Raw genomic sequence first — 16,222 nt, forward strand, 5'->3', positions numbered from 1 at the left:
GATTTTATTTTGAAGTAATCTCTACACCAAACAACTCTAAGATCAAGAGCCACGTGCTCCGCTGACTGAGCCAGCCAGGAATTCCAACCATTCATCATTTTAAAGTGTACAATTCAGGGACATCTAGTACACTAACAATGCTGGGCACCATCCTCTCCATCTGATTCAGGACATTTTCATCACCCCAAAAGGAAGCCCCCCTCTCCATTAAGCCATAATGCATGCCCCTCCCCTAGCCCCAACCACCACCATTCTGCACTTGTCTTAATGGATTCCCCTCTTCCGGACATTTCACATCAATGGACTCATATAGCACATGGTTTGTTGTGTCTGGCTTCTTTCCTTTATCATGATGTATATGCGGTTCATTCATGTTGTAGTGGGTGTCAGTGCCTTGTTCCTTTTTATGGCCAAGTCATAGTCCGTTGTACAGACGGACCACATTTTGTTCATGCATTCACTAGCTGATGGACATGTGGTTTGCTTTTGGTCACTGACAATCATACTGCTGCTATGAACGTTTGTATGTTTGTATTTGTCTGAGTGCCTTTTTAAATTCTTTTGGATTCAAGGGCGCCTGGGTGGCTCAGTGGGTTAGGCCGTTGCCTTCGGCTCAGGTCATGATCTCAGGGTCCTGGGATCGAGTCCCGCATCGGGCTCTCTGCTCAGCAGGGAGCCTGCTTCCCTCTTTCTCTCTCTACCTGCCTCTCCATCTACTTGTGATTTCTCTCTGTCAAACAAATAAATAAAATCTTAAAAAAAAAATTCTCTTGGATTCAGGAATTGCTGGGTCATGTGGTAATTTTATGTTTAACTTTGATGTTTTTTTAATCTCACGATTCTGCCCTATGTCAGTATATACATTGCTGATCTGTTTGCTAATTCCTTTCTAAAAGGGGGTAAAAACCAAGGTCTTGAAAAACCCTGTATTTTTTTAAACCTGTTAAATACATTCAAATAAATATTTGCCTCAATACTTTAAAAAATTAAATGAAATTTAAATTATCTGCTTCTGATTTAATACACTAGTTTCCAATGAGTCTAAAGTAAATGCTATAATTAAATCAAAGCATTTTAATACATATTTATTGCTTCTAAGTAGATACTGTACTGTTACATTGCCAAAACATCTGTACTCAGGGAATGAACACATACTTGTCCCTACATTTAAGACAAATCAAAATATTTCTACTTACCCACAAATAATATATTGCCTGTGTTTTACTGTTGCTCACCAATTCTTTATTATTTGCTGGATTAAAAGTAAGATAGTTCTGAAATATAAGGTACAGAAATATATTATATTACAATAAATTTTCTGTTTCTCTCTGGCTAAGCTAAATGTTAAAAATAAATAATAGCTGAGTAGGAATATAAAACAGAAAAGACAACAGCATTTTGTAAGCAAAAGGAATAGAATTTAAACACTGAGTGTTGGGACGCCTGGGTGGCTCAGTTGGTTGAGCAGCTGCCTTCGGCTCGGGTCATGATCCCAGCATCCTGGGATCGAGTCCCACATCAGGCTCCTTGCTCGGCAGGGAGCCTGCTTCTCCCTCTGCCTGCCATTCTGTCTGCCTGTGCTTGCTCTCTCTCCTTCTCTCTGACAAATAAATAAAATCTTAAAAAAAAAAAAAAAAAAAAAATAAACACTGAGTGTTAAAATTAATGGTCTCAAATGTGTTCCCTTTCTTATTTAGTCTTATTTATTATAATCCATTGGAACAAGCAAAAGTAGCACAATATTCACTAATAACCTTTACTCTGTGTCCTTTTGGACAAAAACTGCTGCATACACATTTCTAAATTTGACAAGGCCACAAGGTAACTTGGAATGAATGCCAAATACTGGAAAGAGTTTCTGATTCCTGCCAACACGGTGAATAGCCTGGACTGCCTGGCTCCCTTCCCAAAAATCAACCCTGCAGTAACTATGCAAGTGAGGAAACCACGAAGTACAGAAGCTGAACAACAGCCACACCACCACGGAGCTCCCCAGGGAGACTGAGGCGCGTGTCCTGCGGGGGTATGTGTGTGGGAGGGGGCGGCTACGGCCTGAGGTGAAGGGATGCAAGGGGCAGCCCTGGGAGACAGCTTCTAGAAACACGACTTAAGTTCCATTCCTGCCACCTCCACACCATCACCTACTCCTTGCCTGCTCCAGGAATGTGAAGGACCAGTGCCAATGTTTGAGAAGTAATTTCAGGACAGCTCAATGGCCTCAGCAGGGGTGGGGAAGGATAGGGAAGGCGGGGCGGGGGGTTGCAGAACAGTTGGAAGAAAATGCATGGACAAGTCCTCACAAAGGCTGGAAATCAGCCTCAAATCACTGCGATCTGTGATTCGATTAATCAGTTAATCTCGTTAACTTTGCCAGATGCCAGCAAGAAGCAAAAGTGAGTCTTCCTTGGAGGAAGGTACCATCCTGAGCCTCAAATTATTCCTAGACTTTTTAAAGCATGACACTGGGCATCTGATGAAACATAAGCAGGCATATGAAAGAGACATTTCCAAATGACTGACAACTGAGGGGGAATCAATCGTCAGCAAGAGACCCCAGGAGATGCAGGCATAGCACCAACACATGCAGACTTGACAATAACTGTGGTCACGATGTGCCAGAGAGTAGAGGGCACGATGGGCAATCTCAGCAGTAATTCTCTTTTTAAAAAGAATCAAATAGAAATTCTAGATCTAAAAAAAAAAAAAAGATTTAAAAAACCTCAAAAGAGGATTTAACAGAAAATTAAATATAGCCAAAGAAATAATTAGTAAGTACAATGGGAAGATAAATTAGAAGAGGAAAGATCCAGACTGAAGGATAAAGACACAAAAGAACGGACAATATAGACAATAAGAGACATAAAGGACAAGACGGGTCCAATGTCTGTATAATTGGAGTACCAAAAGGAGAGGAAAGAAAAAAAGGTGATAAAAGTGATCTTTAAAGAGGCAGTGGCAGAGAATTTTGCAAAACTGAAGAAAGAAATGATATTCCAAGTTCAAAGAACCCCAGAAGATATGTTTTGGGTTTTTTTTTTTTTTAGATTTTAATTTTTATTTATTTATCCTTTTTTGTGAGTAATCTCTATGCCCAACATGCAGCTCGAACTCACAAGCCAAAATCAAGAGTCACACGCTCCACTGACTGAGCCATGCAGGCACCTAGTTTTGGATTTTTAAGAAAAATCAACAACATATCCATATACATACAGACACATCATTAAAAACTGCTAATAATCAGCAGAAACCCTTAAAAGCAGCCAGAATGGGGTAGGAGGGGAAAGACATACATAACTTTCAGAAGAGGGAACAGTAAGATTGATAGTTGACTTCGCAATGGAGTGGTGTTAAGTCTGAAGACAATAATGTCAGGGCGCCCGGGTGGCTCAGTGGGTTATCCCTCTGTCTATGGCTCAGGTCATGGTCTCAGGGTCCTGGGATGGATCCCTACATCGGGCTCTCTGCTCAGCAGGGAGCCTGCTTCCCTCTCTCTCGGCCTGCCTCTCTGCCTACTTGTGATCTCTCTCCCTCTCTGTTAAATAAATAAATAAAATCTTAAAAAAAATAAAGACAATAATATCTTCAGAGTAAGGCAATAAGAACCACACTACAGCCCTATAGTTAGGGCAGATAGCCTTCAGAAACAAAGATAATTACCAAGAGAAACGAAGGCATATATCTACAAAGACTTGTGCGTAAAAATTCATGCACCTTTGTTTTCAACAGCCACAAACAGGAAACAGGGCTAATGTCTTTTAACAGGTGAAGAAGCAAATTGTGACATATCCATTCGATGACTACTCAGTATTCACATTTTAAAGGACATAAAGAGGAATAAGGAAGAATAAACTATTGTTGCATACATAGATGAATCTCAACAATTAAATCGAATAAAAGAAGCCAGAGCCCTCCACAAAGAGAGTCCATTTCTGTAAAATTCCGGGGCATACAAACTAACAGACATTAATAAACAGGAGGAGGGTAGGTGCTGGGAGGTAGGCGGAGGGTGAGTTTAGGGTTATCCCCATCACAAAGGGAAGTCACTGAAAGACTTTAAGCAAGAGAGAGATATGATCTGTCCGGCTCGTTTAAGAACTGTCGCTCTGGCTGCTGCAGGAAGGCAGGAAGGGCCAGGACAAGAGCGAACACGGCTCAGCCGGAAGGATGTCGGAGTCACGCAGGGAGCTGTGGTGCCAGCGGAAACGGAGAGGGAAGGGAGGATTTGGGGTGCATCTTGGGAATGAATGCACAGGCCTTAAAAGTCATGGGAATGGATGAGAACACCCAGGAAGAAGGTGCCGCCGTGAGAGGAGCTCCCACAACTCAACCCTGAGGACGGCCAGCATTAGAAGGTGTGCAGAGAAAGAGGACAAGCCCACAGAGGAGCCCAGGGAAGGCTGTGAGCCCAGGGAAGGGGTCTTCAACAACCACTGGGAACGGTGCTAGTGAGGATGTAATAGCCCTCGCTTGACTTGGAAACGCCAGGGACTGTGATAAGCACAGATCTGGTAGGGCCATGGGCAGGCGGAAGACAGATCAGAAGAACCAAAATGTTCATCACCGGTAGGATAGAGAAATGAGCTATATTATACTCAGACAAGAGGAGTCTACATAAGCGTGAAAATTAGTGAATTATAGCTCAGTAATCAAAATGGATGAATCTCAGAAACAAGGCAGACAAAATGAAGCCATTATGTCCAGATAGGCACCTAACAAAACAGGTAAAACAAAATACGATCGCACTGAGGGAGGGGCGCCCGGCTGGCTCAGCCGGCAGAGCCCGCAGCTCCTGATCTCAGGATTCTGAGTTCCAGCCCTATGTGGGCTGTGGAGCCTACTTCAAAAAAAGTGGTGGGGGGATCCAGGTGGCTCAGTTGGTTAAGCCTCCGACTCTTGATTTTGACTCAGGTCAGAATCTCGGGGTCCTGACATCGAGCTCCGCATCAGGCTCCGCACTCGGCATGGAGTCTGCTTGAGAGTCTCTCTCTCTCCCTCTCCGTCTGCCCGTCCGTGCTCACGTTTTCTCTCTCTCTCTCTCTTGCTCAGGAAGTCAAAAAAAAAAAAAAAAAAGGAAAGTACTGAGAGATACTTGCTAGACAAAAGTATACAGGAAAGCAAGGGAATGTGTAACACAAAACCTGGGACACTCCTTAACTAGTTAACCCTAGTTAACCCTAGTTAACCCTAGTTAACCCTAGTTAACTTGGGGATGGATTTGGGGAAGGAGGACAAAGGGCCTCCCAGGGTTTGGGTGATGTTCTTTCTTGATCAGGCAGTAAACACACAGGTACCTTTTGTTTTGTGCCTTTAAATGGACACATTTTGCTCGTATGCCTCCTTTAGCAATGAAAATATAACGAGATCGAATATTTTGTGCACAAAAGAGTAAATGAGACATCATGAAGTCGGAAAGCAGGCACAGACAGCACCTCGGAGACATGTTACTGTGAAGAAGTGCAGGGAGCCAGAGCCGGAAGGAGACGCTCCATCCGTGGTGTCCTTCGGAGATAGGGGGAAGCGAAGGCATGTGTGTCTGCTCTGGGTATAGCCACCCAGCGGAGGGACAGCTGCTCGCTGCAGGAGACGGCCTCAAGCGCCCGAGAGGAGGGCGTCTCGGGCACTGGCTGCTCTTACAGGCAGAGGGGAAGGGGCAGTGGTGAGCCTGAAGCAGGTTGTAGGCTGGGAGTGAGAACAGGCCAGTGTTTGTACCTGATGGCCCCCATTCTCTCAACGCAAAATGAAAGAGGTCATCAGGGACGCCTGGGTGGCTCAGTTGGTTAAGCAGCTGCCTTCGGCTCAGGTCATGATCCCAGCGTCCTGGGATCGAGTCCCACATCGGGCTCCTTGCTTGGCAGGGAGCCTGCTTCTCCCTCTGCCTCTGCCTGCCACTCTGTCTGCCTGTGCTTGCTCTCGCTTCTCTCTCTATGACAAATAAATAAAATAAAATAAAATAAAATAAAAAAAAAAGAAAGAGGTCATCAGCCAAGAGGAAGAGGAAGGGCCGGGGAGCGATGAAGAGAAGGTGTGAGACAGTTCGCTCTAGACACAAAACAGTCAGCCTACTAGAAAGCTGGGCTGTGCTGAGAGCTCGCTCACCCTGTGTGACTCAAGCCCAAATCGAAGGGCTCAGTCCGGCTGGGCGGGCAGGAATGCAGGGCAGGCCGAAGATGGCAGAATCCTTCCAGACTTGGGGCCTTGCAGCGCTGTCCACAGCACATTCCGCTGTGACCGAGATGTTGGCTCATCTGTTCTGTCGAACGTGGCAGCCACTGACCACAGGGGGCCGGGGAGTACTTGAGACGTAGTGACATGGAGGAAATCAATCTGTAGTTTTATCTCACTCTACCTGACTTAAATCCAAGCAGCCACATGTAATCAGCAAAGTTTCATGGCAGAGAATCCCCCCAAAATCAGTTGCGTTTCTATAGACTAGCAATGAAAAGCCACGAAGGAAATTAAGAACACCGATCCACTTACGATAGCATAAGAAGACCTAGGAATAAACCTTCGGTGGAGGGTTTGTTCACTGCAAACGGCACTGCTGAAGGAAACTCGAGAAGACGCAAGTGAGTAGAAAGACGGCCTGTGCCCGTGGATTGTTTTTTGTTAAAGATTTTATTTATTTATTTGACAGACAGAGATCACAAGTAGGCAGAAAGGCGGGCAGAGAGAGCGGGGGGAAGCAGGCTCCCTGCTGAGCAGAGAGCCGGATGCGGGGCTCGATCCCAGGACCCCAAGATTATGACCTGAGCCAAAGGCAGAGGCTTTCACCCACTGAGCCACCCAGGCACCGCTGTGCCCGTGGACCGTTAAGAGGACAACTGCCCAAAGCAATCCACGGATTCAATGCAAGCTCTAAAAAGTCTCAGAGCGGTTTCTTGCAGCAAGAGAAAAGCTTGCTATAGGCTACTGTATCAGCTCAGCTTATAAAAGCTGTGAGGAAATTTTTTGGAGACCTAGAGGGATGATGGGGGCCAGAAGGAGCGAGATGGACACAAAGCTGCCGCATGACGTGTGCCCCGCTAAGCCCAGTCACCCAGGCCCTCTGACTGGGTTCTGGGTCCTGCACCCAGGTGAGCACTTTGCACAGTGTCTGGTGTATCGCAGGGACTGAGCAGCCGTGTGACAGGCGAAGGGTGCAAAGGACAAGTAAGACGACACAGAGCGGAAGAGTAGACTTGGTGGGTGTCCTTGGCAAGTCGCTTCAAGCAAACCGAGACTAATAATTTCTGGGTCTCAGGAGCAGTTAAGAGCGTGGGTCTAGAACAGGAAAGGCTGCTGGCCTGGGACTTCAGACAAATGACCTAGCACTTAACAGTAGCAGTCCACTGTGTTACTAAAGAACTCCTTCCCAGCCCGTTTGCATGGACTGCATGAGATGCTTGCTCTAACAAACTTAGCAGAACCTGGCACATAATATATGCTCAAGAAAATATTGCTCACTATCATCAAGATTAAAATGAGTTCAAGGACACGATGGTGTTTTTTTACAAGTGCTAGTGTACCGTAACTCAACACCAGCAAAACCCAAAGTAGGTTTGGACCTGGGCTCGGTGTGACTGTAGACACAGCTTTGCACACTCAAGCTGAGCTCACCTGAACACCATATTCTTTGAGGAGCTTGAGGGTACACGCTGGCGTTTCCACAGCTAAGGTCCACCTCCAGATGCAAACTTCCTGTGAGTGACAGCAGATGGAGAATGAGAAGGTTCCTGAAGGCTGCTGACGAACCCAACACCTCTCGCGGTGGCCGTGTAACTTTGGCTCGGGAACATGGCACTGTGAGCTGAACCCCAGGGAGAGAACACCTAGCGAGGGGCCATGGGGTCCGGTCGTTCCCTGAGAGCATCACAGATGCCATGTGGCCTGAGCAGAGCTGCTCACCGGGACACACTTGACAGGCTGGCCAGCCCGCTGAGGCGGCCTCCAAGTGCTCCGTACCTGGATTTCAGCATCGGAGATGGTTGCCAGATATTTGGCGTCCCGGGTGATGGCTATGGCCTCGATGCCGTGGCCTTCTGGGCAGCTGTCAAATATTGTGTGCACAGGAATGCTGCAAAACAGGACCGGGGAACACCACTTTGCGGAGGTCTGCCATGCTCCCCGGAGGGACTTGCTTCAAAAGCTAAGGAGGAACCAAATGTGGTCCGTCCGTACAACGGACTGCAATGCAGCTGTACAAAGGTAGGAAGCACCCTGCTGTATCAGGGGTGGACCCCAAAAACATCACGTGAAGTAGAGAGGCCTGACACAAAGACCACATGTCGTTCGAGCTCCCTGATATGAAGATTCCAGAATTAGAAAATCCACAGGGACGAACTGGCACATCAGGGGCTCTCAGGGGGAATGGGAGGGATGACCCATGGCTTTGGGTTTTCCTTTTGGGATTTGGGAACTAGGGGCACCCAGCGGGCTGAGGTGGTGGAGCATGGAACTCCTAACACCTTGGGTTGTGGGTTCGAGCCCCACATTGGGCGTAGAGATGACTTTAAAACAGCAGTTGGAACTAGATATAAGCGGCGATGGCACAACACTGCAAACGCGCTCAATGCCACTGAATCGCACACTTCATGACAGTGAATTTGACCTTATGTGAATTTTACATCAATTTAAAAAATAATAAAACTAACAGCATTACGCAAACGTGCCGTTTGTTCTCTTCATGAAGTCGACGGTCACCCGCTACTGAGCGCTGATTCCACGCCAGACACGAAGGACAGAAATATGGAAGAAAGATGCTGAGGACAAGACCCGGGAAATACTCAGGGAAACGAGTGCCCTCCCACCTAAGCTTTTTTCCCAGAAAAATAATAGCAAAAGTAAACAGGGAGAAATATAAATTCATGTTCATCGTGGCACTGCTTTAGTGGCAAGAGAATCTCGAAACACAAATATCCACGAATGTGGGAACTGTTAAAAAATATATATATATTATGACGTAACCATATAATGAAAAACTAGGTTACTTGCAAAAAGAATGAGGCAGGGGCGCCTGGGTGGCTCAGTTGGTTAAGTGGTTGCCTCCAGCGCAGGTCCTGGGATCGAGTCCCGCATCAGGCTCCCCTGCTCAGTGCAGAGCATGTTTCTCTTTCTCCCTCTGCCTGCCGCTCTGCCTACCTATGCTCTCTCTCTTTGCCAAATAAATAAATAAAACCTTTAAAAAAAAAAAAAAAAAAGAATGAGGCCGATGTGGGAAGGTGACCAAAATTTTGAGAAAAAAAGCAAATTGCCGAACAGTGTAGGTAGCTTCATCCTGCACGAGGGAGAGAGAGTGCACACGTTTCTGTGCACGGAAGAGTCTAGAGCAACAGATTCTAAACTAAACAAGGATGACTCTGGAGATGCGTCTGGGTGAGGAAGGACTCACTTGTTTCCCCCTCATTCACTTCTCTACTGTGTCACTCGCAGGACTGTAGAACCCTAAGAAGCAGGAAAAACCTTGTCACATGCAGAATTAAATGAGATATTTAAATGTCTAAGTGAGCCAGAGAAACGCAACAGAAGCAAGGATGTAGGTGATTGTGAGTGAGCAGGAGCGGGTGGCGGAAGGCCGGGTGGTAGGACCTCCTAATCCAGGACCGTGGGCTGGTGGTTCCCCATTGTTTTTCATCACAGAGCCCTTGTTACTGGAAATATCAGCAGGCCTCGGAGGTCACTCCAGTGCCCCAAATGGCTGGGACCAAATCTGTGCCTCAGCTGAGGACCTGGCTGGTTCTCTGTCACCGGAGAGGACTTCATCCCCCTGGGAAGTAGCCCCCCAAATCATTTGAGAGAAGGCAGCCCTAACATTGCTGTGAATGACACAGTGATGTCCTTAGTGGGGAAAAGCATCTTATCCCTGTGGCTTTCCAGAATTAAACGGAGAGCCAGTGATGTCAGCTGGGCCTGTTCTGTAAACAATTGGTGGGAAGAGAATCTGTTTATTTTTCTTAGGAATGGGTGATGCTTAAGAGAATTTAACATTATCAGAGACTCTGATGGATTAAATTTGTGATTCTAATTTAAAGCCCGTGGTTGATTCAGACTTGTGATTTTACATTCAAATCACACTGATTTATAAACAATATTAGAATGCTTATGAGAACTTAAGATTTGCCATAGTTATGTCTAATTTATTAGATTTACAAGAATCCCTTAAGTATGGGTGAAGGGCTTATTTTTTTAATCAGACTACTAAAGAACTTAGAGATAAAACCAAATATATTCAATTTCTAAGTGCAGTTTAAAAATGTTTAAAAGGAATTAATAATCAAATTTGTGAGTGGGGCCAAACATTAATCAAAACCCCCTTAAAGGCAATGGTAAAAATATGCTAGATTTATAAAAGGAGTAAGATTTATAAGCTGAATAAAAAGCTTAAGGAAAAACTATGGTTCTTAGTTTATCACTCTAATAAAGTGAATATTAATTCTAAAACCAAGTATTCTTTTCTGGGTCCCAAAGTCATCATTTACTGTATCATAAAACTCGTATTGACATATTGAATTATTAACCACAGATGCACTTTACTTTACAATTAAAAAGAAAAAAATCACTGCCAGAGTCACCCCTAGTCTAGTAGGGGAGACAGCTTTATAAGCAAGAGCAAAGTGGGGCACCTGGGTGGCTCAGTCAGTTAAGCCTTCGGCTCAGGTCATGATCCCAGAGTCCTGGGATCGAGCCCTGCATCAGGTTCCCTGCTCAGCGGGGAGCCTGCTTCCTCCTCTCTCTCTCTGCCTGCCTCTCTGCCTGCTTGTGATCTCTATCAAATAAATAAATAAAAACTTACAATTTTTTAAAAAAATCATATTTTTACGATGGGGCGACTGGATGTCTCAGTCGGTAAAGCATCTGGCTCTTGATTTCGGCACAGGTCACGATCTCAGGGTCCTGGGATTGAGCCACATGTCGGGCTCTACACTCAGCGAGGAGTCGGCTTGAGGATTCTCCCTCCCTCTTCTTCTGCCCATCCCCCACTCACACTCTCTTGCTCTTAAATAAATAATTAAATCTTTTCTAAAAATTGTGGAGATGGTCAGTTTTATGTTATGTGTATTCTATTTTTTTTAAAGATTTTATTTATTTATTTGACACAGAGAGGGAGATTACAAGGAGGCAGAGCCGCAGGCAGAGGGAGAGGGGAAGCAGGCTCCTCGATGAGCAGAGAGCCTGATGCGGGGCTTGATCCCAGGACCCTGAGTCCATGACCTGAGCTGAAGGCAGAGGCTTAACACTCTAAGCCACCCAGGTGCCCCTGTTATGTGTATTCTAAATCACCATCCTGGAGGTTGCGTTACAGAGTGAAGCTGCAGAGGAGGAGGCTGGCCAGGCGGGCGTAGTGGGGCAGGGGCAGCAGAGGTGGGTTTAGAAGGCCTCTGGGAGGAGATGCAACAGGGCTTGGGGACATTTTAGCAGGAGATATCCACGGGACATCCAGGTGGAATGTTCTCCAGCAGCTTCCTCATCCATGAAAAGTGGAATTCTGAGGTGGTTATGGAGATGAAGATGGTGTGGTATCAACCCCAGGTCTGCTCCCTCCCGGCTGGAGAACAGGACCAACCACAGCCTCACCATCTTGGGCCAGAGTAAGCAGAGTCTCAGAAGGTGGGTGAAAACCAAGGGGACGTGGCATCAGAGAAGCCAAGGAAATGAAGGGTCAAATGCCACTGGGACGTCTAGTAAGATGAGGACCAGGATTAAGTAACAGGGCCCTAGGAGGTCACCGGTCACCTGGGGGACCTGCATCTTAGGACATCCAACCAAACTTTCCAGAACACCCGAGAGCATTTAACACAACTTCTTCCTAATCGTCCCCAACTGGACTCATCCACCCCCCACAACCCAATCAGGGCCTTACAATCTTATCAATTAATCTAGCACTGCCCTCTGCCTCTAGGACCAGGAATGAAGAAAGAAAACACACATGAACATCTACCATGGGCCATGTGCTGTGCCTTACTGGTCTTCACGACAGTCCTGTAAGGTAAGTGTAGTATACTGAGGACCCCATCAGTAGTCAGGTCCATCCAGAGCCTCAGGATGTGAGCATTATATGGGAATAGGGTCCTTGCAGATGTGTTATCTCAGATGAGGATGGGTTAGGATGGAGCCTAAAACCAATGACTGCTGAACTCATAGAAGAGCAGACACAAAGAGACACACAGGGGACAACGCCATGTGAAGACAGAGGCAGAGACTAGAGTGACTGGTCTACCAGCCAAGGAACACAGGGCTGCCAGTCACCAATAGCATCTGGGAGAGAGGCCTGGAGCAGGTTCTCCCTCAGAGCCCCAGAAGGAACCACCCCTTTAGGCACCCTGATTTCAGACTTCCAGCCTCGTGAACTTTGAGGGAATAACTTTCTGTTATTTTAAGCCCCTTTGCACGTGGTAATTTCTTAGAGCAGCCCAAGGAAACTAAAACAGTGGGTATGATCAGCCTCTTTTTTTATAGATGGGGAAAATCACTTCACTTCACTGGGTTAGAGTCAACTCCCTCACCTACTCTGGGACACCGCCAAACCAAGTTTCTGGGCCTAAAGAGACAAGAACTGTAAATGGAGAAATTCAAGAAGGTAATGTCACTCGACCGGGCCTCAAGGCAACAGGATGGCCAGCCTCCCCAGGCCGCTTCACCCTCACCCGGCATCCCGTCGCTGGCTTCTGCACGCCCAGACCGGCATTTCTCATTTGTTGCAGATACACTACACTGAGTAGGGAAAAACAGGCCTGCGCCACGCTTACCCTGTGAAGGAGTCCCAGATGATTATCAGGCAGTCGGGCCCTTTGTCGGCAGTGGCAATCCACCGCCTGTCTTCACTGACGCAGAGGCAGGAGATCACGTTAGCATGGCCCTGCAGAAATGCAGAGAAAATGCTCTGAAACATTCAGGACAGCCGGAGAGGCTGGGGCCCCACAGAGAGAACTGAGCTCCCTCTCCAGGTTCATCAGGCTGAAAATTCCACTCCAACGGCCTTTCCCAGGCATTTCTCCACAGCCAGTGGTTTTCCGATTTTCTCTCCCTCAAAACCCCTGAAGGGTAAGCCACACTCCCCAAAAGGACAGGGGCTCCCTATAGATCTAGGCATGTGCCCAACTCTGAACCCAGGTGGGGAATAAATGTTGGGGTTCTGCCCCGCCTCCAGCCCCCTTGAAGTCCTGCTGGCCTCATCTCCCTTAAACAGTGTCCACTCAGGCCCCTGAGCAGATCTGGAGCAAAAGCCTCTTCACTGTCCTCTCTGCTTTTGCTTCCATCCCCCCACAATCCTTTCCCGGTAACTGAGGAACCTTCCGGAAACAAACAAGATGCTAGTGCTCCCTGCCAGGAAACAGCTCGTTTCCTCTCCCCTTGCTCACTCCGTGTCAGTCACACCAGCCTTCCTTCTGGAGCCCGTGGGCAGGCCTGCAAACCTGGATCTCCCTGGGTCTGGACTTCTCCCCAGACTGCCCCTGGTTGGTTCATTCTCCTCAGTCAGTCAGATCTTGGCGCAAAGTGCACATTTGCCAGCCTACCCAACTGGAGGGCCATCTTTCACTCCTGATCTCTCTCCCGCAGCAGCCCACATTTCCTTTGGAGTGCTTGTTGTAATTTGTAATTGTGTATTTATGAGACTATAAGCTCCATGAGGGCTGGGGGACTAGATCTGTTTTTTTCATGACTACAGACCCAGAATCTGAAACAAAGAGGTTCTGATAAATACTTATGGAATGAATGAATGGATGGATGGATGGATGGATGGATGGATGGATGGTCAAGGCCACTCCCAGCCACCTGACTCTGCAGGAGGCCGGACACCTGCCTGGCATGGAACCTATTTCTCAGCCCCCCTGCCTGCTGCTCCTTCTTCACTCTGCAGACACGAACTACCCCCTCTCCCTCCCAACAGCACTGTGCTCAGTGCTACACATTCAATGAAGCTCCGAGAAGGGCTGCTTGCTGGGCTTGTGTGTGTCTCTGGACATCTAGATCCAAACTTTGCACCCACATGGCATGGATCCCTGAATACCGACTAGGCTTTTGGGAACCCCTCTCTGATGTTTTTGACCTAGGCATTGACTTAACGATGGTCCTTATTAAAATAAATGTCCAGGGGCTCCTGGGTGGCTCAGTCAGTTCAGCCTCTGCCTTCGGCTAAGGCTTTGATCTCAGGGTCCTGGGATCGAGCCCCACGACAGGCTTCCCGCTCAGCAGGGGAGTCTGCTTTTCCCTCATGCTCTCTCTCGCTTGCTCTCTCAAATAAAAAAATAAAATCTTAAAAAGCAACAACGATGGGGCACCTGGGTGGCTCAGTGGGTTGGGCCTCTGCTTTCAGCTCAGGTCATGATCTCAGGGTTCTGGGATCGAGTCCCGCATCAGGCTCTCTGCTCAGTAAGGAGCCTGCTTCCCCCTCTCTCTCTGCCTGCCTCTCTGCCTACTTGTGATCTCTCTCTCTGTCTCTCTCTCTCTCTCTCTGTCAAATAAATAAATAAAATCTTTTTAAAAAAATTAAAAAAAAAAAAAGCAACAACGAAAACTTGCATACCTGAAGATGGTGCTGAGTATTCTTGAAGACATCGTAGATGACCGCAGTGTGGGCACAGACGTACAGAAGAACTCGCTGGTTTTCATCTCGAATGTAGTAAACAGGAAGCGAACTGTTCCATCCAAAAGACCAAGTCATGGTCTGGAAGACAAAGGCAAGACCAGCAAGACACTGAGTGCGCCGAGCCCTGAACTGTGACACCAGGCACCCCTGGCGCAGTCTCTGGAGGGCAAGGATTTCACATCATCAGTCCAAGGTGAGAGGGATCACTTCGAGAACATCCTCACCCACATGCTAGGGCGCAGAGGACCCTCGAGTCCACGACGCCGAGTGAAAGGGGCCACACACAGTGCAGGGTTGGTCCGATCCATAGAGATGGAAAGGAGCCCAGTGGCTGCCAGGGGCCTGGGGAAGGTGGGCGGGGAGTGACGGCTCCAGGATATGGATTTCTTTTGTGCGGGATGAATTAGACAGTGTGACAGCTGCACAACCTTGTGGACATGCTAAAAAGGAATAAATAATACGTTTTAAAAGGGTCAGTTTTATGAGGATGTGGAGAAATTGGAACCACTGGGCATGCTTGGTGGGACTGTGAAACAGTGCAGCTGCTGTGGAAAACCCCAGGGAGAGCTCTCCAAACACTGAAAGCAGAATTAGCGTATCATGCGGCAACGACACTTCTGGGTACCTAACTCAAAGACCTGGAAGCGGGGTCTCAAAGAGACATTCACACGCCCATGTACAGAGCAACATACTTCGCAGAAACCAAAAGGTAAAAGGAAACCAAGCATCCAATGACGGATGAATGGATAAACAAAATGAGTGTTGTTCGAGCTTCCACAGGAAGGAGATCCGATGTTCTACAACATGGATGGGCCTTGGGGACATCACGTAAGTGAAATCCACCAGTCACAAAAAGACAAATACAGTAGGATTCCACTGACATGGTCCCAAGAGGAGTCAGATCCAGAGAGACAGAAAGTAGAATGATGGTTGCCAGGGGCAGGGCTGGGGAATAGGGAGTTGTTCGATGGGTAGGGAGTCTCCGTTTCGCAAGATGAGTTCCACGCGTTGGTTGCACCACAGTGTGAATGTATCAACTACGATGCTGTACACTTCAAAATGGCTAAGATGGTAAATTTTAGGGGCGCCTGTGTGGTACAGTTGGATCAGCAACTGACTCTTGGCTTTAGCTCAGGTTGTGATCTCAAGGTTGTGGGATCCAGCCCAACACTGGGCTTCACGAATAGTCCGCTTAAGACTCCCCTCGGCCTGGGGTACCTGGCTGGCTCAGTGGGTTAAAGCCTCTGCCTTAGGCTCTGGTCATGATCCTAGGGACCTGGGATCAAGGCCCACATCAGGCTCTCTGCTCAGCGGGGAGCCTGCTTCCTCCTTTCCCTCTCTCTGCCTGCCTACTTGTGATCTCTACCTGTCAAATAAATGAATAATAAAAAAAAAAAAAGACTCGTCTCTGCCCTTCCCCACCCCCCTTTCAAATAAATAAAGAAATATTTAAAAGAAAGAAGAGGGGCGCCTGGGTGGCTCAATCATTGGGTGTCTGCCTTCAGCTCTGGTCATGATCTCAGGGTCCTGGGATCGAGCTCCGCATCAGGCTCTCTGCTTAGCAGGGAGCTTGATTCCCCCCATCTCTACTTGCCTCTTTGTTTGCTTGTGATCTCTCTCTGTCAAATAAATAAATAAATAAAATCTTTTAAAAAAAAA

General features: G+C 47.3%; 1 protein-coding gene across 2 annotated transcripts in view; it reads right to left on the minus strand.

The window, feature by feature from the left end:
• Positions 1 to 16,222, minus strand: part of CFAP251 (cilia and flagella associated protein 251) — a 66,841-nt gene that overhangs the window by 46,323 nt on the left and 4,296 nt on the right. For both annotated transcript variants that reach the window (XM_045073638.1, XM_013056484.2), the window contains exons 3-7: positions 14,501 to 14,641; positions 12,723 to 12,832; positions 7,942 to 8,053; positions 7,597 to 7,677; positions 1,197 to 1,274 (exon numbers count right to left, since the gene is read on the minus strand). In XM_045073638.1, coding sequence (XP_044929573.1) covers positions 1,197 to 1,274; positions 7,597 to 7,677; positions 7,942 to 8,053; positions 12,723 to 12,832; positions 14,501 to 14,641 — 522 coding nt within the window. The remainder of the gene's footprint in view (positions 1 to 1,196; positions 1,275 to 7,596; positions 7,678 to 7,941; positions 8,054 to 12,722; positions 12,833 to 14,500; positions 14,642 to 16,222) is intronic.

This window comes from Mustela putorius, unplaced genomic scaffold (assembly GCF_011764305.1).
Source record: "Mustela putorius furo isolate JIRA1106 unplaced genomic scaffold, ASM1176430v1.1 tig00537248_pilon_pilon_pilon, whole genome shotgun sequence".
Lineage (NCBI taxonomy): Eukaryota > Metazoa > Chordata > Mammalia > Carnivora > Mustelidae > Mustela > Mustela putorius.